The following is a 23,553-nucleotide window of genomic DNA, read 5'->3' as shown; positions in this document are numbered from 1 at the left end:
GCCAATGCTCAAACCACTGAGCTATCCCTCCCACCTTATCATATACATTCTCAGTTTGGGAAGGAATTACCACATCACTCCATACACACGGTTTATAGGTTAAATTTATAAAAATGCTTCCAGGGTAGCTTAGAACTTAAAACCTAGTTCAGTAGCGCTATTACAACCATAATGACATTGTAGAAAACTTCAGCAACAACAATCTATATAGCTGAGCTAGTAAATACTTAAAAGGAAAGAGGGTGTAAAATATTGAAGTTTTTAATCATGATATTGTCATTGGCAATGGGGAGAAAGTTTTGCCTGAGCAAGGACTTCAGGATAAGGTTCGAGGACAACAGGAAATCATAACTATAAGCATATTGAAATACAGATTCCACCCATTTAGGATTCTTTCACAATTGGGTGTTTTCAGCAGAATCCAAAGTCTTTGTATAGTTTTCTCATCACTGCTTCCTTAATTTTGCTGCAGTTCCAGAAGGTTTATGTGTTATTGCTACAGATCACCTAAAAGTAAATATGACAACAAAAAAGTCACGAAGCCTGTGCCCCCAGAAGATTTGCTGCCCATTTATTTGTTCTCAGATGCTTCCTGTGAATTTACAGCTTCAGATTCTAAGATTTCCCCAGCTTCTGTCCCTGAGGACAATGGACTACAATGGACTAAGGGAGGGCTGCATTTTCCACATGGAAAGTACTGCAGTATTCTTTCCTCCTTATGAAGGGCACTTACTCATGGTTCTGGAGAGGGGGTTGGGGGAGCAAGATGGTGGAAAGATGCAGATCAAATGGTAACAGAACATTAACTCATTTCATCATTTTCCTTAGCACAGGCGCCAGATGCTCTTTCAGCTGTGGGTCAATTTGGATGTTGCTGAGTTCCTTGATATTCAGAATAATCTCGTGTGCTTCCTGGAAGAGCTCCTTCCCCACAGCTTCCTCCACCCGGTTGCGCCATTCTGATAGCTTGGGTCTGTCTTCAAAGATGGCACAACCTACTCCAATGGGCTGCATAGAGAGACACAACTGCAGTGAGACATGCTGAAGCTTCCACAAGGGAAGTCACCGTAAGCGCGCGTGTGTGTGTGTGAGAACTCATGGAAGAGCATCAGAAAGGTTGGGAGATCTCCTAGTCTACCTATGCACCTGGAAAAAAAAACCCAACTGGACTGTATTTCTTCGTGCATTTTAATAGTCCCAAATCCACTCCTGACAAAAGTGGCCACTTTTACTTGATGATGACACACGATGTGGCTAGCACTTATTTTGAGTAATGCTCAGCTACAGTATTAAAGAGACGAGGCTAGAGATTCCATTGGTGGCTGCTGATATTGCCTATTTGCTATTTGTACAGTAGTGAGGAATGCTAAACCAGATAGCAACCTATGAGACCACCACCACCGTTGTAACTTAAGCTGAGGTTTTAGTTGGCGCTTCCCCTCTACTTTCTGCCTGTCCCAGCCTCCGAAATGCTTCACTGCAGAGATGCAGCACTGCTATTTGTTAGCCACCGGGACATGGAATTAGGGGCGGGAAATGCTCTTGCTCTGCAGGATCTGATGGCCTAGGACCGAGCAACCAATCTAAGTATGATCCACTTAATTTGATTTTTTTTAAAAAAAAAAGCTCCCCACAGCTTTGCTACTGGAGAAGTTTCAAGTTGGGATCTTGTGGGTCTGGTGTGGGGAAGAATAGGTAAGTCTGGAGGAGAATATTCTAATATGGGAATCTCTCCCTCTGCTGAATTAGATCTGTATCCCGGCTCTAGGGAAATAGTACCACATGCTGCTCATTCCCAGGTAGTTAGACAATACCAGCTTTTCCTTGTGCTGAGTCTTCATGATTACAATCCACTACTCACCTGCATGAGCTCCACAATAGCCATTAGGTCTGCCAGGGAGATCTCACTGCCCACGATGAACGGCTTGTCCTGAAGGAATTTCTCCTCAAACTGCTTCAGAGAAATAGCCAGCTCATCCATAACCTCCTGCAGCTTCTCTGGAGGCAGAGTCTGGCCTGTAAGGAGGGGAATGAGCACCTATGTGGGGAGAAGGGAATAGATTTAGCCTCCGTAGATGTACTTGCACTGGAGTTCCTTTGCCTTTGCAAATAGGATCCACTAAGGGCTGGTCTACTCTGGGGGGGGATCGATCCAAGATACGCAACTTCAGCTACGCGAATAGCATAGCTGAAGTCGAAGTATCTTGGATCGAATTACCTGGAGTCCAGATGGCGCGGGATCGATGGCTGCAGCTCCCCCGTCGACTGTGCTACCGCCGCTCGCTCTGGTAGAGTTCCAGAGTCGACAGTGAGCGCGTTCCGGGATCGATATATTGCGTCTTAACGAGACGCGATATATCGATCCCGGATAAATCGATTGCTACCCGCCGATACGGCGGGTAGTGAAGACATACCCTAAGTTTACTGATCATCATGTCATACACTCTAGGATCAGTTTGAAGTGATGCTATATTCACATGTGGCAAGATCTCAGCTTTCATAAAAAGATGATCCTTTACCCTCCAAAATGCTCATAGTCAAAGCAACCGTGTCCAAACACCACACAGCTTCACTGCTACCTCCTGCTATGGCTTCTGATTAAGCCTCTTGTTTATTTTGGGACTGTGGCGCTGACAGCTAGCCAGCTCAGGTCACAACTTGTTAGAAAAGAACAAAAATGGATGTTATCACATTACCTGTACCTGGTAATTACATTTGCTTTAGATGCACGAAAGCTAGTGAAATTATGTTATTGTCTTCACCTGTTTCCTGTGATTGCTATCTTTGTACTTAATTAACCTTAGCCCAGCAGTTCTCAAATGGGGAGAACCATTTTAATGGGGTCACCAGAGCCGAAGCCTGAGCCCAACTGCCCGGGGTTCAAGCCTGAGGGCTTCAGCACTGGCTGATGGGGCTCTGGTTACAGGCCCCCAGCCTGGGGTTGCAGCCCCTGGGCTTGGGCTTTGGCCCCTCACACCTAGGGCAGTGGGGCTTGGGGTCCCCCCACCCCCCACTAGGGGTCATGTAGTAATTTTTGTTGTCAGAAGGTGGTCGTGGTGCAATGAAGTTTGAGAACCCCTGCCTTAGATCAAAGATGTGTTAGGATAAGAGTTGGCTTGATGTCACATTGTTCATGAAAACTAATGAAATTGTCTGGATGCCTATACCTAAATGTATTAGGATGTCTCTGTAATTGAATGGCCCATCAACTGGGGTTGAAGCCTTAAACTTTAAATGAGAAGGTTGTTAACTTCAAAGTATGGGTCATTATGTAAGACAATGGAAGATCTACAAACTTGGTCTGCATTTAATTGACAAAACAAGAGCCCCTGCAGCGATGTAAATGCTTGCCAGACTTTTCAGCTATAAAAAGGGAACCTGGGAATGATTCTGCATTTCTGATCTATTTGGATGCTGTTAGGGGGCATTCCAAATACAAGACAGAGGTCCCCAAAGCCATTTTGGGCAGCCCTAAGAGATTATGGAGAACTAAGCAAATACACCATCTCTGCTATCACTTTGGACTTACAAACTTTGATTCACCTGTTATGTATTTTACCTGCTTTAATCTCTCAGTAACGATCATTTCTTTTTCTTAGCTAATAAATATTAGGTTAGTTTACTAGAGAAACTGGCTTTGGTGATTTCTGGTTTTAATAAACTTTCATCATAAAGTCCAGTTTATCTGGGTGGTAAAAAGGGGCTAGAGAGCTTAAGGGGACTGTTCGTGGCTCCATGGTTAGACTAATTCAGTAGTCCAGGAGTGCACATTTGTTACTGGTTTGGTGAAATCTAATTATAGAATATACCACCAGTTTGGGGTATGAGAAGGAGTAAATAACACTTCCTTATTTACTCTTTCCACACCAGATATGATTTTATAGACCTCTATCATATCCCCCCTTAATCATCTCTTTTCCAAGATGACAAGTCCCAATCTTATTAATCGCTCCTAAAACGGAAGCTGTTCCATACCCCCTAATCAATTTTGTTGCTCTTTTCTGAACCTTTTCCAATTCCAATATATCTTTTTTGAGATGGGGCGACCACATCTGTACACAGTATTCAAAATGTGAGGGTACCATGGATTTATATAGAGGTCATATAATATTTTCTATCTTATTATCTATCCCTTCCTTAATGATGCCCAACATTCTGTTAGCTTTTTTGACTGCCACTGCACATGGAGTGGATGTTTTCAGAGAACTATCCACAATGACTCCAAGATCTCTCTCTTGAGTGGTAACAGCTAATTTATATTTTATGTGTATAGTTGGATTATGTTTTCCAATGTGCATTACTTTGCATTTATCAACATTGAATTTCATCTGCCATTTTGTTGCCCAGTCACCCAGTTTTGTGAGATCCCTTTGTAGCTCTTGGAAATCTGCTTTGGACTTAACTATCTTGAGTAGTTTTGTATCATCTGCAAATGTTGCCACCTCACTGTTTATGCCTTTTTCCAGATAATTTATGAATATGTTGAATAGGACTGGCCCCCAGTACAGACCCCTGGGGGACACCACTATTTTCCTCTCTCCATTCTGAAACCTGACCATTTATTCCTACCCTTTGTTTCCTATCTTTAAACCAGCTACCGATCCATGAGAGGACCTTCCCTCTTATCCCATGACAGCTTACTTTGCTTAAGAGACTTTGGTGAGGGACCTTGTCAAAGGCTTTCTGAAAATCTAAGTACACTATATCCATTGTATCCCCCTTGTTCACATGCTTGTTGACCCCCTGAAAGAATTCTAGTAGATTGGTGAGGCATGACTTACGAAAAACATGTTGATAAGACAGAGTTGGTAAGACAACTCCCACCTGTTCATGCTCTCTGTATGTGTGTATATATATCTCCTTAATATATGTTCCACTCTATATGCATCCGAAGAAGTGGGCTGTAGCCCATGAAAGCTTATGCTCTAATAAAGTTGTTAGTCTCTAAGGTGCCACAATACTCCTGTTCTTTTTGCGGATACAGACTAACACGGCTGCTACTCTGAAAAAAACACATGTTGACTCTTCCCTAACAAATTATGTTCATCTATGTATCTGACAATTTTGTTCTTTACTATAGTTTCAACTAGTTTGCCTGGTCCTGAAGTCAGGCTTACCGGCCTGTAATTGCCAGCATCAACTCTGGAGCCATTTTTAAAAATTGATGTCACATTAGCCATCCTCCAGTCATTTGGTACAGAAGCTGATTTAAATGATAGGTTACAAACCACAGTTAGTAGTTTGGCAATTTCACATTAGAGTTCCTTCAGAACTCTTGGGTGAATACCAGCTGGTCCTGGTGACTTATTACTGGTTAATTTATCAATTTGTTCCAAAACCTCCTTTAATGACACTTCAATATGGGACAGTTCCTCTGACTTGTCACCTAAAAAGAATGGCTCAGGTTTGGGAATCTCCCTCATATCCTCAGCCGTGAAGACCAATGCAAAGAATTCATTTAGTTTCTCTCCAATGGCCTTATCATCCTTGAGTGCTCCTTTAGCATCTCGATTGTCCAGGGGCCCCACTGGTTGTGTAGCAGGCTTCCTGCTTCTGATGTACTTAAAATGTTTTTGCTATTACTTTTTGAGTCTTTGGCTAGCTGTTCTTCACATTTTTTTTTTTGGCCTTCCTAATTATATTTTTACACTTCACTTGCCAGAGTTTATGCTCCTTTCTATTTTCCTCAATAGGATTTAACTTCCACTTTTAATTTTCTTTGAAGCCTTGTGAGAGCAGGTTGCAGAGATTGGAAGCAATTGTATGTTGCATATGTGACTCATATTTGTATTTCTTCTTTGTGGAGTTTAGCCAACTGTACTCTAATGTCCACAGAACAGGAAGCTAAACAAGCCCCAAGGTGTTTAGTCGATTACTGACAAGGGCAAAGTTACAACAAGCAAGATGAAGTTATTACATGTTTACTGGCAACTCTCCGCTCAGAGTGTATACCCATTATTTCTATTCTTGTTCCCATTTTGGAGTAGCATCTGTGTGTGCTGGAAGCAGACAGTCCCCTACAGATTTCATAATTGGTGGGTCTGCAGGGGAGCTGTGATTAAAGAATACAAGCCTTTCAGCTTTGTATAGAAGAGCATGCACAAGGGAAGCAAAAGGAACCCAGGTCCTATTCACATCTCCAAGCTCTCTCTTTGGCTATGTCTATACTAAAACCAAAGGGTGTGATGCGATTTGTGTAGACATACCTGAGCTAGCTTTAATCTAGCAGTGAAGGGGCAGCAACACAGGCTTCAGCAGGGACTAGCCGCCTGAATAATCACCTAGGGTATCGGGTCTGGGTGGGCTTGTACAGCCTGTACTGAAGCAGCTTCACTTTCTGAAGATCTGTGCTTCCCTGGCGAGGTTCAGACTTTCTGTGTTAGACTGATATTTTTAAGGGAAAGTTATTACCAAAGCCTTCCTTCCCACATCCAAATATTAAGGCAACAATTGCCTATGTGAGGTTTCTTCTCGGCTGGGTATGGGGCCAAGTGTGCTATTTTGGGGAGACAAACTTGCTTTGTCTAGGAGCTGTTTAAATGTCCCATGTCCAGTGAGGAAATACTAGTATTCTGAGCTATTAGCATTTAATCTTCTTACCTTGATCCACAAGGCCTTGCCAGCATTACCCCGGATGTTGGTATGATGCCATGACAGGTATTCATCTACCCGGGCCCGTTTCTGTGTGTCGGACGGGTACCAGTGATCAGGGGTGTTGTACTTCCGGCTCAGATACAGAAGAATTGCAGTGCTGTCCAGAAATTAATGGGAGACAAACCGTGGGGCAGATAAGTTGAAAGAATATACTGAGCTGCATCAATCTCTCCTCCCTCTTGCCTAATGTTGCTTCCACTAAAAAGTGTTGGGGCTGGGATTTTCAAAGGAGCTTAATGGAGGTAGCCACTCAATTCCCACTGAAAGTCAATCAAAGCTGGGCTGGGCACCTAACTGTTCAAGGCTCCTTTCAGAACTTTAACCTGTAGGAAAATTAAGCCTCAAGATGAAACCAGTGTTTGTACAGTGCCTAGCACAATGGAGTCCTGGTCTATGACTAGCACCTTGGAGGTCCAGTAACACTACTATTACTACTACTAACACCAATAATAATCTGTAGACAATAGTTTGCTAAAAACCCATTAGCAGCTGTAACTCTTCTGATGCCTCTCTCATCAATGCAGATTTTCAAGGGGTTTGTGTACCAAAATAAACTCTCTTTAAGTGGCACCCTCCTCCAATCATCTTCATAAAGGCCCTGTCCTGCAAGGTCTCCCCACCCAGAGCTCCTAGTGAGGTCAAGGGAATTCCTTGCACAGAGCGCTTGCAGGATCAGGCCCTTGGTGTTTGTTGCAGCTTGCAGTCCAGTGTTTGTGTCATCTCTAGCAGGCAGGAGAAATCAGCTGGTTAAAAATCTTGGTAATTTGCAATGGCGTATGGTCAGCTATTGTGGTGGGGAGTGAGTGCCATAGAAAAACCTATACTGACAAAAATAAAGAAAGAAAATACAAGCAGCCCATGCCATTCTGATACAGATATCACTGAACTATTTTAGCATTTATGACAGTGTTAGCCTGCTGAGCTAGGGCTCTTCAAAGGATGCAGACAGGTCATTTTGTAAAATAAAAACAAGGTTTTATCTGTCTGATGCTTATATGGCCTTTGTCACTGTAGTATCTGAGTGACAAACATAAACAGAAATGTTGCCATGATTTTGTATTTCACAGTAAAAGTTTTTGTTTGTTTGTTTAGCTTTAAGCATTCCTCTGCAGTGTTCATAACCCAAGACTTTGTTGTGTAGTGCATGCACATGAGAACTAGATGGCAAAACCCATGCCTAAGGCCCTAGGTGCTATGGTCACACAAATAATACATAATAACAGTAGTATGTTTTCATCGTGGAAGCTAACAAATGCAGAAAAGCAAACAAAGTAAATGAGATTTTTTATTACAATAACCTGAGATGTTAAAAGGTAAGAATTTTAAATCTTTGTGTATGATTTTTATCTTGGCAGTGTCCCTTTCATTGTAAAGAGGTTTCAAATGTAAAAAGGTCATTGCAAAACATTTTCAGTGGATACCCATGGCCCAAGCATGAGTGTCAATTAAATTAACCCCTTCAGAGCCAGGAGAGAGGCACATGAGACAAACACTGTATTGTCCTGCTCCAGCCCATACTAGAAAATCCTTGGTTCCCCATGAATAACAAGGATCAATTAATCTAGAATGACTACTCCACAGTTTCAAATACACCTAACCAAAGAGGACCCTTCTGAGTATCAGCTCCAAGTCTGAATCATATCATATATTCGAAATATGTGCATAGATTTAAGAACATAAGAACGGCCATACTGGGTTAGACCAAATGTCCATCTAGCCCAGTATCCTATCATCCGACAGTGGCCAATGCCAGGTGCTTCGGAGGGAATGAACAGAACAGGTAATCATCAAGTGATTCATCCCATCGCCCATTTCCAGCTTTAAACATCTAAATTATAACACTGCATGTGAGTCAAGTCCCTACCATCTCCTTTCTTTGTAGGAACATAGGAGCTGAGATACCAAAGCAGATCATTGATCTATCTAATCCATAAATGTATATGGCAAATTCTGCATTTTTTTTTGTCAGCCATAGGGAATGATACTTCCCAACCCCTGAATTTAATCACCTTATCCCCTCATAAGTATGGTGAGTAATGGAATTTGGGGATTGATTCTTACCTTTCTGCTAAGGTGAAGACTCCATCCTTCAGTGCTGGCACTTTCTTTAGGATGTTCACTTTGCCAAACTCTTCTCTATACTGTTGCCCTAAAAACAATTAAAATGTGATTGTCCATGGTCAGAAGTATCTAAACCTGTGAAAACTGAAGCAAGCACCTAGCTCATACGTAACTAGACCATGCATGAATGAGGATCAGTCAAACCCATACAAACATTCTACCTTCATGGTGTTTTGTTAGAGTTTTCCTACATGTGCCTGTTTTATATTAAAAAGGGGCATAAGTTAAAGAGCTAAAATATAAGCTATGTGTGAACTTTGCAAGCTGCTCAGGTCTGCCAATGGCATGGAGCAGTTCAGAATGTTGCATGAGGATTCAGTCATTTGATTCCTGTCAGTGTTAGTTATTAGTATTATATAGTTTATATTATGTAGCAAATATTATGTATTTGTAAAGGCCCTCTATTTAAGCTAAATGAAATACCCTCCTATCATGCTTTGCACTAGAAATGTATTAAACTGTGATTAGGCTTTTCTTCTTGGTACATGTGAAAATCGTCAAGGACAAGATAGCATGTAGTTGAGGTTTGCTAAAATTAATCGGTAACTATAATTGTTGCAGTTTTCTATAAATATTTTGGTATAGATGTCCAAGAACCTTGGAAAACATGTGCAAACTGGATAAGAAAGAAAAATAGGATACATAATGAGACAATGGAATGTGGGGAATTTCCTGTCCGTGATAAACAACACAGAGGGGTGTGTGTGTGTGTGTGTGCGCGTGTGTGTGTGTCCATCAGTGGTGTGATAAAGTGTAATCAAAGGTTAATAATTGTGATTTTGCATGGTCTCAATCATGGTGTCCCAAGAGTTTGTAAAAGAACCCCTGTGACTCAAACAGTGGGAGTCACACACCTGAGGTGGCTGTAAGAGGGATGACTTGTCCTTACAAGGCTCGGTGGCACTTGACTGCAGTATTGCTGGTGCAGGTAGCAAGTGGGGATTAAGCCCCAAGCTCCTATGTCGTTGTCTAGCTCAGTCAGGCTTCCCTATGGGGGTGTCGCTAGGCACAATGTTCCTGCTGAGCCTCTCAAGGGGCACAGCTGAACCTGTGCTCTCCACCGCAGGCCTCTTGCTGGCAGGGTTAAGAGCACAGCTAAGGACCGAACCAGCCTGCAGTGTTACCACATGGGACAGGACTGGTGCTGAGCTGGAGCCCAATGGGCATGAGGGGAAAATTTCCCACCTTCCGGTGAATTTAAACCTTGCCTGGCCTGAGGGAAATAGCCCTCTGATTGGCTGTCTTCCCTACCTGCCCACCTCCTTGGGCTGAGTGACCAATCAGAGCTGCTACAGGAAGAGTTAGCGCTCACTCTCTCTCTCCACAGCGACCCAAAGCCATTCTCACAGGAGGGGAGGGTGGAAAGAGCCCAGCCTTCAGGGCAGCTCTGCTGCCTCCTCCCGCTTCCCTCACTTCAACACTGGCCCTGAGCGGGGGTGGGGCGAAGAGCCCATGGAGCTGCCCCCAGCCTGGAAGGGGAGAGCAAACCCCACTGCAGCCCCCAGGCCTGGGAGTGGGGGTGCAGAACTGTAGAAGGAGCAGAGGTGAGGCTGGGGCGGGGGCTGGGCTGATTGGGGGCATGGGCTGAACTGATGGGCTCCAGGGGGCAGGACTGATCTGGAGGTTGGGGCAGGGGCAGAATTAATTGCGTGGCAGGAGTTGGGCAGATGTGGGGTAAGAGTTCCTGCTGCAGAGGCCAAAATCATCACCTCACCCAATAAATCTGGGAAATACTCAACACTAGTTGTCATACACAGACAGGCACGCACAGACACAGGCACGCACACACACGGGCTGTCCATAAATTATATAATACATTTTTTGATTATTTTCGAGCCCCACCCACTTCTTGTAACACGTAATAACACTGAAACAAACACACAAAATTAACCACCCACCCACCCCCTTATGTAACTTATGGATAGCCAGACACAAAGGGGATGGGGAGGAGGAGTTAAAAAAAATCAAAAGTCAGACCAAAAAAACCACAATATCACCTTTAAAAAAAAAAGCATGATTTTTGTGGGGTCTGACTCATGGCACTTGAGGTCAGCAATACTGGAATCAGCCAAGGAAAGTGAAGACCAGCAGAACAGGGTTGAGGCACGGTAGTAAGACTGTGTGTTGAGACCTGCACTGCAGCTGCTTGTAGCTATCCTGTGCAGAAGGGGGATTTCTAGCATCTCTCACCACCCCAAATAGTCTCTAACGTTAAACAAATCTGTTAACTGAGAGGCTCAAACAAATTTCCAAAGAAAAGAACAGCCCTGAGGCAAAGTACAGGGGCAAGGCTCATTATCTCAATATTTTGAGTTCTGTTGACAGACTGAGCTCTCTGCAGAGTAAGGCTTGGCTTTTCGATTCTGTAACAGACAGAGCAGGCTGTAGGGAGTTGTCTCCATGAGGATTTAGTTGTTGTCCATAATGTTAGTGAGACAAACGATTCCAGAATGTGGGGATTCTGTATGTGGGAATCAGCATGTGCATCTTGGACAGTAGCTTCATCGTGTTAGGTTAAAGGGAAACAGCATTCATGTTTCCCAGCAGTCTAAAAGTTCACAAGAAACACCTTTCAAAGCAAGTGCACTGGTGTCTGAGCCTATTGTTAGAGGCAGCCAACAACAAAGTGATGATGTCCTTTATCACAGTGGCAGCAGAAGAGCTCCATGTGTAATACTCTGAACCAGCTTCCAAGCTGCTTTAATAATTAACAGCCCTATTAAGAACTCAAAATTAGTGTCCTCGATGGAACTATTAAATTATTAAAGCAGTTTGGAGACTGGTTCAGAGTCTCTTACAGGAAGCTCTCATGCTGCCATTGTCAAAATGAGAAATTACATCTAATTTTTTTGTTTCATGATGGCTTTACATATTCAATACAGCCTTGCTGAGATTTCTGTCACAGGGCTGTGCAGTGAACCATTCAGGTTTGCAAAGAAAAGCCTTAATGCCAACGCTGGTTTCACATTGCTTCAATGGGATTAATGGTTTATTTATTTATTTATGATGATAATTATTATGACTGATCTTTATATTTGCAGTTTAGCAGAGATGACACTGTTGCTCCTATTCTACTAGGCTGTGCTGGCCACTATAAGTGAGAAGCCTGTTCACAGGTTACCTGGTGTTGACCTGACTTGTGGAGTCATCTTTTGAATGAGAACCAGATCTGCTGCAAGTAATGAATGATTTCAAAGCTGCACCTCCAGCTCTCTTGGGGTTATGTACACAAGGGTGGTTGTCCTGCCTCAGAGAGCAATTTCAATAGGTAGTACACACAGTTGTTCATGGAATCAAGAAACGGGTTAGGATACTAACAATAAGGACTCCTAGGCCTTAGGGGAAAGGAAGTTTATTGGACAAAGGAAAAAGAGCAAAGTGGGTAATACATTATAAAGAAAAGAGAAAAATCAATCCTTTTGTCATGGCCAGCCATTCGCCCAGGACTCACATTTCTGAGAACTCCACTTCTTTTTAGTTTCAAAGGTGACTAGGGTGATCAGATGTCCTGTTTTTAAAGGGATAGTCCCATATTTAAGCCCTCCTGCAGGTGTCCTTACTTTTTCTTAAAAACGGGCAAATTGTCCCATATTTTCTGTCTCCCGCCATCAGTACTGGCAGGTCCTTCTGCTGAGCAGATCCCTGCTCGCCAGCCACCCACCCACCAGCAGTGAATGGAGGGGTCCAGTGGCCAACAGTGGGTGTGGGTGTGCAAGTCTTGTGGCAGGGCAAAGCTGCAGTGAGCGGGGCCGGGCACTCACCCTGCTGGTCTATCAGCGCAGTCCCTGCTGCATGCCGGCTCTTGGCCAGCAGGGCCCCATCCCCCGTTCTGTTTCCGGCTGGCATTGGCTGCAAGCTATGGTGGCTGGTGAGTGTGGGCAGGCACCAGGCGGCATCTGGTTATGTGTTGCCTCTGCTGCCCACCCACTGGTCCTTTACATATTCCCGCTCCCCTGTCCTCTCCCTCTTCATCTCCTTTAGCCCCACTGCTCCTCCATATCCCCCCCGGTGGGGCGCGTCCCGCTCCCAGCGCTGTGCGGAGAACCAGCCCCCAGTCAGAGTGCTCAGCTCACCAACAGCCTGGCTGGCAGGCTCCTTCCTTCCCTGACTGCCTCTGGCTGGGCCAGCGCCCTGGAAAAGCCCAAGACCCTCTGGCCCAGCGCGCTGGCCAGGAGGAGCTGAGCCCTGCATGTACCAAAGCTCCGCACAGCGCTGCCAAGGGGAAGCCTCTCCGCCCCTCAGCTAAGCTCTGAAGTGGCGGGAGGGGAGGGGGAAGCGATTTCCAGCCTGTTCACATCCCAACACTGCAGACCCCACAGTAGCCCCCCTGGGCGGGTGCTTAGAACCCTCTTCATCCGCATCCCCCTTCCTGGGTCCTGCCCCCAGGAAGCGCAGGGCTGCTCTGTCCCGTAGGCACCCTCCCCTGCTGAGCCACCTGTCTGGCTGGGTTCGCTGAAGCCCCTGCAGCCAGGTTCCCTGGGCCCTGGTGCACAACGCATCCTTACAGCTTAACCCCTTCCTGCCCGCGTTGTAACCGGGGACAGGAAGTAGTGGGTTATGTTGGTGTCCAGCAGCAACTGGAGGTGTTAGCTTCCTTGTGACCATAGGTATGTGCAGCACATTGCATTAAGGTGTGCACCAGGGAATTTTTTTTTCTTTTTTTAAAGGCGAACATTTATCGAATACTCAATCATAAAGGACATTATTTTTATTCATCAAACAAACTAAAGAAACTAAAACTTAACTAAACTTATTTTTTTTAAATTAACAACTAAACTTTACTTAAATTAAAACGCAAAGCCACTTTTTTGAGACATTAGGGTGTCTCTGGGCTCACCCCGTATGCACACCTATGCTTGTGACACTCTGCAGGCAGGAAGGGACAAACTGCTTCCAGCCACAGGGGAGTGTGGGGAGTGGGAAAGAGATGAGCTCTGCAATGACAGGGGCCAGGTCATCCCTTCCGCCCCCTCCCCTGCGGCTGGAAGCAGCTCCCATTCCTTCCCTCCCACACAGCGCCAAAAGGCTGCTGCTGGCCTCAGTTAATCTGGGGAGGGGACATGTGTCCCTGCATACCCCCCCCACACACACACACACGTGTTGCCTCAGGAAGACGTGGTGCCAGGTACCAGGAGAGCCAGATCCGTCCTGGGGGCCCAGCCAGGCAGGGAGGGCGGAGAGTGCCGGGCAGGGAAGGTTGGGTTGCTTGGTAACCCCGCTGTGTGAGAGAGGTGTACAGGAGTGTGTGTGTGTCATCTCTCCCTACGTGAACCCTAAAACCTTAAATATAAGAAGGTAAATAAAAAGAATCCAACTACGCAGTATTTCTTTTTAACAGGGGCTCAGTCAACTTGATGTTAATTTGAACATTTGTACTGCAGTTTTCATTGATTGCCGTTGAACTAGCTTGAATACGAGTCACTTTACCACGTCTCCCGTATTCAGCATAGGGAAATACAGTCACCCTAAAGCTGGCAGATGGGTGTAGCTGGAAGCTGCAGTCAGTAAATGAGTAACAGTCATTTTAAACAATTGCGGGGGTCTAAACAGAAGCAAGCCGAGTGCTTCTGATAAACGCACAATCCTATATAGTGCACCCATGCAGACATTCAGACTCTACACAACAATGTCCAGTGCCCAGGCTGTCCTTCCCCTGCAGAGTCTCCGTAACTAACCAACTAAACTCACCAGACATGACTGTAGGGCATTCCCTGCAGTGCCACAGAAGCATCCACAATACAGATGAGTCAGTTGGGCATCCCAGGAATAGAAGCACACTGGTCAAACCACAGAAGCCTCTCCCTTAGCTCCCCACAGTAGGGAGTTAAAATAGTGCCATTGCCTTAGCAGTGAATCCTTCTCTCTCTCAACAGGCTGAGCAAAGCTTCCAGGGGCTGGAATAGTGGAATGGATTCAGTTAGGCTGTGCATCCCTTCACAGGGTTTACCTTCTTTTGTGTCTCTCCCATGTGTAAGCAGAGTCAGGATGAGCTCTACCCTGACATCTGGTGGTGAATTATGGCCAGTGTGGAAAATAACTTCAGGGGCTGAACATGTTTGCATAGGCACATCCACCCCGCCTAGCATGAGCCCACGGCAGCCCAAAATGGTCACTTTGGCTGCTCTGGGATCCCCAGTTTCTCTGTTATTGGGGCAGGAGGAGTAAAGTGTTGTTACCCTGATTATGTGAATCAAGGACAATGAAACTGTTTTATGACAGAGGGTCTCACCATCACCTAAGTAGCACTTGCTAGACAAGGGACATGGGTTCCAAAACCCAGTAACTTGAAAGAAGTTGGGGGCAGGTATTTGTATGTTGTGGTGTAGGCCCTCTCTGTGAGCCTGAAACACCAATTGGACTTTCTTTTTTTCTCCACGGTTGGATATCAGAGCTAATTTTGATTCTATTAGGAATCTAGTTACTGCTAAGCTGAATCTGCTAAGCTGAATTCACTTTGGGTCAATGGTGTACCAGCACTGGGGCTCTCCTACTACAAGCTGAAATCACAAAAGAATTTAAGTTACTAAAAGCTGAGATCACCCTGAAGCTATATTGCTAAGCGGTTGGTGGAGCAGTTTGCAGGGACAGCTGGAGGAGCAGGCTGGTAGAGCACAGCAGTTTGTTGGGACCGTTAGAGAGGCCCATGGAACGGCGAGCGGAGCCGCGGAGCTGAGCAGTTTGCAGGGACGGTGGGAGCGGCCCACAGAACGGCGAGTAAAGCGGAGCAGTTTGCGGGGATGGCTGGGGGAGTAGAGTGGAGCAGAGCAGCTGGTAGAGCAGAGCAGTTCATGGGGTGGCAGGAGTGGCTCACGGGACGGCTGGTGGAGTGGAACGGCTCGTGGAAGGCTGCAGCGGAACCCCACGGAGAGGTGGGCAGTCGGCCTCGGACCACGTAAGGTACCTGTTAGCACCCTGTGTGCCCCCCTTATGCCCCCCTCCATTTCCAAGCAGGCGGGGTGGGGGGGTAAAACCCTGCAGATAAAACTTTTGAACTCTGGGTCTGCACTGACCAGGGGCAGAGACTTTTGGGTTGTTGGACTTTTGGGACTTTGGGTGATTCTTGGGTTGTTAAACTCAAGAGACTTTTGTGGTGTTGGACTTTGGGTGATTTTTGGGTTGCTGGATTCAAGAGCCAAAGGGAAAGGACATGGCCCAATTTGCTGGGGTGGGTCTTTGCTCATGGTTTGGTCTATGAACTCTAGTTGTGGTGTTTTCCCAATTTAATGCTGATGTTGTTTACCTCATGTTATCAAACATTTTCTGCTACTCCAAGACTCTGTGCTTGCAAGAGGGGAAGTATTGCCTCTTCGAGGCGCCCAGGGATGTGTGTAAGATTTTACCAGGTCACTGGGTGGGGGCTCGAGCTGGTTTTGCGTTATGTTGTTGGGAGGGGACTCCTATGTATTGAACCCGGCCCTTGCTGCTAACAACTCGGCTGGCAGAAGGGTTACACATGCATCATGGGGCACTGGCTGGCAGGATGACAGTAAGAGGCTGCATACTGCTGTCTCTGAGCTCTGCCCCTGTGTTCTCCTCCAAAACAGTCCCTCTTATCCCCTCCCTCAGCATTTTTTACAAGCTGTGAGAGTGTTTTTCCACTTTCAGGGAACACAAAAGCTCTACTTGCTCATTAATCACTGACAGCGGAGAGGACCCGCTGACTTGCGCTGACTAGAATTACAGTTGTTTGAGTTTCCCTGCAAGAATTCTACAAAATAAATCAATAATGTGATGAATTCCAGATAAGTGGCAGTTTATTGAGAAAGGGTAAATTTAAAAGGAAACAATTGAGATTCTGGTCACAGAGCAAAACTGGAGAGGGAAGAATGTGATGACCAGGTAAAAGAAAACAAGTATGTCTCCTCTTATTGGTGGGACATCAGGATTCCACTGATATTGGGTGAAAACAAAAGTGCTTGTTGATTGGACAGCAATATTTGCTCTTTCATATCTAGGCCTTTCAGACCTATGAGCAGAGATGGTGTTTGAGGAAAATCAGCCCATTAGCTTGAGAAAGCAGCACATGGATATAAACACACTGATTTGCTGTATCCGCAGAAATTGCCCATAACTCCCTGGCATGGATGTGCCATTGAATCTCCTGAGTTATAAGCAGCCTCCTGTTCACAGCTCCCATTTAACTGAATAGGTAACACTAGACACCCTGTACTTCCACAATGATCCCTGTCTAGGATTGCCAACTGTGTGGCTCCTGCCATACAAAGTGATCTTCTGGTTACTGGATCCCAAAAGGCCCGTCTACACTGCAAAAAGCGATGTTACAAGACAATATTTCCCCGACCACTTTATAGAAAATATTGTTCTTGCTGTGTAGATGGCACCAAACAGTGTTATACATGTTTCCAAAGCCCTGTAAAGCTCAATGTGTTTCCCCCTTCCATTCAGATGAGGCCAACACATTTTAAGAAGATCCAGGGGTTATCTTGTTATAACATGATGCCGAGGCATGGTTCTTGGTTGTTATTTCTAAAGGAGAGATGCCCTATGGTTTGTCAGGCTGAACAACAGGCGTTGCTTGTTAACTGGTTGCAAGCCCTGTTAGTCATCAGAGGAGTCAGTGCAGGAACTCTCTGTGAGTCCCTCTTCCAGGGAGAGGAGAAGCTGCTGAGATGACACTGGGGAGGAACGGGGGAAGTAGAGAGCGAGGAGTGGCAGGGGGAAGAAGAGGTCCAATTCAGGGCCCCCAAAGCTCTGATAGAAAGGGGAAACTGTTCATTTTTGTAGGATTCTGTCTCTTTTGTGTAATGCAAGAGCAGTGTCTGTAACTAGGACCCTTACCTTCGTGTGAGTGTCCAGGGTTATTGCCACCTGGCATTTTCCTCCCCAGAATGGAATCTGCCAACAGACAGGTAGATTACTGTGACCGAATGCACCCCTGCATTCGCACTCTACATACTACTGTAATGATCTTTGTACAAAATATGCCTTGTGAGGTATCATTTGAAAACTAATAGCTTGCTGGTCAGTAATGTGTGTAGCAACCTTATATGTAAAGTTATGAATTCTTCCTGAATTATGTTAGTGGCACAAGTTCAAACCCATATAGCTCCAATATGGCAGAATTGGTCAAGCAGGCCTATCTTAAACAAAAGAAGGTGTATTTAACTCAATTTACATATAAGTAATAAACAAGCACGAAGGAGATAAGGCAAATCTGCATTTTAGCAAAACACAGTAGGGAACCTCTTTCACCACCAGATTCCTTGTCTCTGTGCTCACAGCAGCCCTGAACTTTTACTCAGGGTAACTCTCAGGAAAATGCATTTCAAAGGGTGACAGACCTATAAAAGTGAGGGGCAAAAACATCCCAGGTTCTCTCCCTATCCATCTCTCTCTTGCTCCTGAGAGGACAAAAGAAACAGCCTATGGACTTGGGAGCAGATCCCGACCTGAAACTTGGTCAGCAGTGTTACTGGAAATTTGTGGTAAGAATTTCACCTTGGACCAAGCCTAGTTTAAGTTTAGTACTAGGAAGGATTTTATCTTTATTTTGCTAGTGATCATTTCTGATTTTAATGCCTTATACTTGTACTTATGTAAAATCTACCTCTTTATAGTTAAATAAACTTAATGTATTCTTTAATCAAAGCTAATCCAGTGTTGTTACTTGTTTGGGTAACACCATTTAGCGTAGCAAACTATTGTATATTTTAGAGGAGCAATGAACCTAATGTATTTGACTGTCCAGGAGGGGGCTGGACAGTACAGAACACATTTTGGGGAGAAAATCTGGGACTGGGAGTGTATTAGGGTCACTCTGCAAATGGTACCAAGGCTGGTGAAATTCAGAGTGTGACTGATGTGTGGCTGGCAGGCTGCAGCTATGCACAGACATTCAGGGTGTTACCTGCATGCTGGAAGGCTACTTGTGAGCAGCCCCGTTGGGAGCTACAGCAGCAAAACATTGTGATGCACTCGAATTGCAGGACAGGGGTGACACAACCCCTCACTGGTCTGGATTGCACTCCCCAATGTCATAATTACACAAACCAGAGGGACAAAAGGAAAAAGGCCTTAAATACTAGGGGGTCCTTAGACAGGGCCTATTTTCTTCCCACCTGAAGTAAAGCCCATGCTGTCTACAAATGTCCCTGCAAACCTCACATTCCAACCTCCTCATAAACTTCCAACCCTTTTCCTAAAACCTCCTTTACCCCCATCTTCCTACCCCACCCCCAAGCAAAACTGACTGCCACACACAGTTTATCACAATCCCTATCTCCCCTGTGTGCCGCATCCCACCCAGGAAAAACTACCTCCCCACAAACAGATTTCTCATCTCCCACAAACTCCTGGCCCTCTCTAACACTAACTCCCTTCCCACTAGGAAAGATCCCAAGATTTGAACTCAGCTTTCCAGCACCCAGGCCTTGTAACACCTGTCTCCAGACTTCCCTATCCCACTCAGACTCCCTCTCAGCAGAAAGTCTGTTAGTAGCAGAATAATGAGGGGTTTTCTACCTGGAAATTTACCAAAATTTCTATCCTGGAATATTCCAGAAAAGTTATTTTTGTATGAGCCTCTAGTGGACCCTCTTATTCCAGAATAAGCATGTCCATACAAGAACTGATACCAAAATTATAATCAACCCAGAATTTTGATTATCTATTTTGATACAATCCCACTATAGAAAAGTCCTTAAAGGAGGAAGGGAAATGCACAGAAATCCTGGGGAGGGGATGGGGGGAGAAAGAAACACACCACAGTTCCTTAGGGCTTGGGGAAATGGGTAATATAGCGCCCTTTCCACAAGTGCAGGAAATGTACTTTGACTCAGTTACTCACGCACAGGTGCTAAGAAGGCTCAGCCCCCAAGGGGGGGTGGGATGCAGAGTGGTAAAAAGGCTCAGCTCCCCTCACTCACCTTTGAACAGCTCCACATGCTTGAACTCAAAGGGGATGTTGTTCTTCTTTGCGAAGATGTAGACCGCTCGGCAGGGCTGGGAAAGCAGATCCAGGTAGAGCTCCAGCCCCATCCTGCCTGCTGGGCACAAGGAGCAGCAGTGAGAGAGAGAGAGAGGCTTTGGCTTTGGCAGCAGCAACAGACAGGGCGGACAGAAATTTCTCTCCAAGGCAGACAGTGGCTTAACTTTGAACCAATAGGGAGAGCCCTTTCCCTGGACTGCCACGTGTTCCTCTAGGGGAGGTAGAAGGGGCAGGGACTGCAGTAGGTGGGTGGTAACTTTCCCTCTCATTCAGAAAAGGACTAGACATTTATACATATAACACTGAGAACAGCCACTGTTATGTTACACGGGGTAGCAAAGTACAAGGAATATCAATAAACCTTCATCTTCAGGACAACGACTAACTGGTTAAGCAGCTGGCATACTGTGACCAGATCACTGCTACCTTGTAATCCCCCATCTGTTTGTTTTATCCCATGTGTCTCTCATCATAGATTGGAAAGTCTCTGGGGCAGGCACCAACTTTTCATGATATCTAGGTACAATGCATCGGACAATACAGTGGCTGATCACACAATACAAATAAATAATAATAATTAATTAACTGCATGGAGTTAGGAAGACCTTTCCTTTATGCAGGGGCGGCTCTAGGCACTAGCGCGCCAAGGGCGTGCCTGGGGCAGCAAGCCGCAGGGGACAGCCTGACGGTTGCCATGAGGGCGGCAGTCAGGCAGCCTTCAGCGGTATGCCTGCGGGAGGTATGCCGGTCCCGCGGCTTCGGCGGTAATTCGGCGGCGGGTACGCCGAAGGCGCTAGACAGGAGGATCTCCTGCAGGCATGCCGCCGAATCCGCGTTACCAGCAGACCTCCCGCAGGCGCGCCGCCGAAAGCTTCCTGCCTGCCGTGCTTGGGACGGCAAAAAAAGGTTCTTCCATAACTGTGGGGCTCTTGTACTTTCCTCTGAATCATCTGGTACAAGCCACTGCCAGGAACAGGATACTGGACCAGATGGACCACAGGTGTGATCCAGTGTGGCAATTCCTATTCCTATTAGAATAGTGCCAGCTCCCAACAACCAGCACGTTGATATTGGCCCTGAAAAGGGACCTTCACCCAATTCAGAATGAAGTCTCATTATTATTTATAACTGCTCTAATCTCTGAAGTCTCTGTAACCCTTTGATTATCTGCTGCTTTTCCATCCCCTTGGGGAAAGCAGCATCAGGTCATTGATCAAAAGCAACTGCAAACCAGGTAGTTCAGCAAACTCAATAACCAATAGGAGACAATGGGTTGGGAGAGAGGCTAGGATTTGGGAGACCTGGGTCCAAGTCCCTCCTCCATCACAGACTTCCTGTGTGACCATGAGCAGGTCAGTTAGGTGGGAGTGAGGCACCTAAATACCTTTGTAAATCCCATCCTTAGTCTCTTTTTGCCTCAGCTCCTCATCTATAAAATGGGGATAATAATACTTACCTATCATTAACAATTGTTAGGCACTCAGATACTACAGTAATAGGGGATCTATAAGCAGGGCCGGCTCCAGGCACCAGCTTACCAAGCAGCTGCTTGGGGCGGCCCCTCCGGAGAGGGGCGGCACGTGTGGCAATTCGGCGGACGGTCCCTCATTCCTGCTCGGAGCGAAGGACCTTCCCCCGAATTGCCGCCGCAGATCGCGATCGCGGCTTTTTGTTGTTGTTTGTTTGTTTGGCTGCTTGGGGCGGCCAAAACCCTGGAGCCGGCCCTGTCTATAAGTACATAAATAAATTTCCCCTCTACAGTTGTCTGGGACTGGCCTTTGGGACCTAAGAAATCCACTGTCACAGGCCCCTGGTGTTTAGGGGCGAGATCCCAGACTGATCTGTAGCTTTGTGAGGCCATTCTGCCCAAGGAGTCAGTGGTGGCATCAGAGCTCCAGAAAGTTTCCATCCAGATGGCTGTCTGCGACTGCTCCACTGCTAAGCAGCCATTGTGGTCTTTGCTCTCAGGAGGGAGAGCTCAATGACATAAAAGGCATTTCAGGCTAGTGAACTAAGCACAGGACCGAGAACGGTGACATTATAGTTAGGTAGTTAGGGTTTAATCTTGCATGATTAAGGCACATAAAAGGGCTTTCATTTACCTGGATCATCAAGACCTGTACTGGCAGTTCCCAGAATAATAAAGTGTATTTCTAACAGCATCAAATTACAGCCCTGCAACGTGTCTCCACATGCATCACCTGGGTACCTGAGACATGCAGGACAGACAGAACCGAGTGGGGAGACACTTTGTTTAGGAATACTGGGGGAGTGTGTGGTCATGTAACCTAGTATGTTTGCTGGCAAAACCTTTAGTAATTAAAAAGCATTATTAATATCTCTAATCAGTTTAATAATTTAATATTTTTACTGATTGTATATTTCTCTTTAATCAAATCATTACATAAAGTATATAGTTATTGTTTTTAATTTGTTTGCTTGTGAGAGTTTGAATTATTTGTGAGTTAAAGTGTGGTAGCCACTGCTTTAGGGTGGTTAACCCTTTGTCTCATTGGAGGCACTACCAAGAAGCTTTTTTCTTTAGCACAACACGAGGAGGAGTTGGCCATCTAGCAGCAGCACAGCGAAATGAGACCAGCAGGTGACAGAAATTTTGGAACTGTCCAAAGACGGTGAAGTAGGAACATAAGAATAGCCATACTGGGTCAGACCAATGGTCAATCTAACCTAGTATCCTGTCTTCTAACAGTGACTGGTGCAAGATGCTTCAGAGGGAATAAACAGAACAGGGCAATTTATCAAGTGATCCATCTCCTGTCATCCGGTCCCATCTTCTGTCAATCAGCGGTTTAGGGACAACCAAAGCATGGAGTTGTGTCCCTGACCATTTTGGCTAATAGCACTTGCTGGACCTATCCTCCATAAACTTCTCTAATTCTTTTTTTGAACATAGTTATCCTTTTGGCCTTCACAGTATCCCCTGGCAATGAGTTCCATAGGTTGACTGTGCCTTATGTGAAGAAGTACTTCTTTATGTTTATTTTAAACCTGCTGCTTATTAATTTAATTGGGTGACCCCTGGTTCTTGCGTTATGTGAAGGGGTAAATAACATTTCCTTATTTACTTTCTTCACACCATTCATGATTTTATGGACCTCTATTATATCTCCCCCAGTCCTCTCTTTTCTAAGATGAACAGCCCAAATCTTTTTAATCTCTCCTCATATGGAAGCTGTTCCATACCTCTAATAATTTTTGTTGCCCTTCTGTGTACTTTTTCCAATTCTAATATATATATTTTTCATATGGGGTAACCAGAACTGCACACAGTATTCAAGGTATGGGCGTACCATGGATTTACACAGTGGCATTATGATGTTTTCTGTTTTATTATTTATCCCTTTCCTAATGGTTCTTAACATTCTGTTAGCTTTTTTGACTGCCACTTCACATTAAGCAGATGTTTTCAGAGAACCAACCACAATGACTCCAAGTTCTCTTTCTTGCGTGGTAACAGCTAATTTAGACCCCATAATTTTGTATAGGTAGTTGGGATTTTTGTTTTCCAATATGCATTACTTTGTATTAATCAACATTGAATTTTATCTGCCATTTTGTTACCTAGTCACCCAGTTTTGTGAGATCCCTTTGTAACTCATCACTGGCAGCTTTGGTCTTAACTATCTTGAGTAATTTTGTATCATCTGCAAACTTTGCCACCTCAACGTTTACCCCTTTCTCCAGGTCATTTATGAGTATGTTGAACATCACTGGTCCCAGTACAGCTCCTTGGAGAATCCTGCTACTTACCATTCTCCACTGTGAAAATTGGCCATTTATTCCTATCCTTTGTTTCCTATCTTTGAACC

At 45.3% G+C, this 23,553-nt stretch overlaps 1 protein-coding gene across 2 annotated transcripts; it reads right to left on the bottom strand.

The window, feature by feature from the left end:
• Window positions 1-86: 86 nt before the first annotated feature.
• LOC117888268 (glutathione S-transferase theta-1-like) lies at window positions 87-19,867 on the bottom strand. 2 transcript variants are annotated; one of them, XM_034791518.1, is made up of 6 exons: window positions 19,662-19,867; window positions 17,575-17,631; window positions 8,716-8,803; window positions 6,601-6,751; window positions 1,862-2,038; window positions 87-1,008 (listed from the first exon to the last, which is right to left on the bottom strand). In XM_034791518.1, exons 1-6 carry the CDS (start codon window positions 19,771-19,773, stop codon window positions 808-810), a joined length of 786 nt encoding a protein of 261 aa, XP_034647409.1. In that variant the 5' UTR covers window positions 19,774-19,867; the 3' UTR covers window positions 87-807. The 2 variants fall into 2 exon arrangements, with proteins under 2 accessions (XP_034647409.1, XP_034647410.1); XM_034791519.1 differs by lacking the exon at window positions 17,575-17,631 and having other exon boundaries at window positions 19,662-19,818.
• Window positions 19,868-23,553: the final 3,686 nt, after the last annotated feature.

The sequence above is a fragment of the Trachemys scripta genome, chromosome 15, assembly GCF_013100865.1.
Source record: "Trachemys scripta elegans isolate TJP31775 chromosome 15, CAS_Tse_1.0, whole genome shotgun sequence".
Classification (NCBI taxonomy): Eukaryota; Metazoa; Chordata; order Testudines; family Emydidae; genus Trachemys; species Trachemys scripta.
Note: the sequence above shows the minus strand (reverse complement) of the source record. Positions and strands in the feature narration are given on the sequence as shown.

Bases quoted from the DNA above. Each gene is read 5' to 3' on its own strand.
- LOC117888268 (XM_034791518.1), bottom strand. From the start codon at position 19,773: ATGGGGCTGGAGCTCTACCTGGATCTGCTTTCCCAGCCCTGCCGAGCG. The intron at 6,752-8,715 runs GTAAGAATCAAT...ATTTCTGGACAG, and splicing joins GTCTTCACCTTAGCAGAAAG to CACTGCAATTCTTCTGTATC. The intron at 2,039-6,600 runs GTAAGAAGATTA...CTCCCCACATAG, and splicing joins GCAAGGCCTTGTGGATCAAG to GTGCTCATTCCCCTCCTTAC.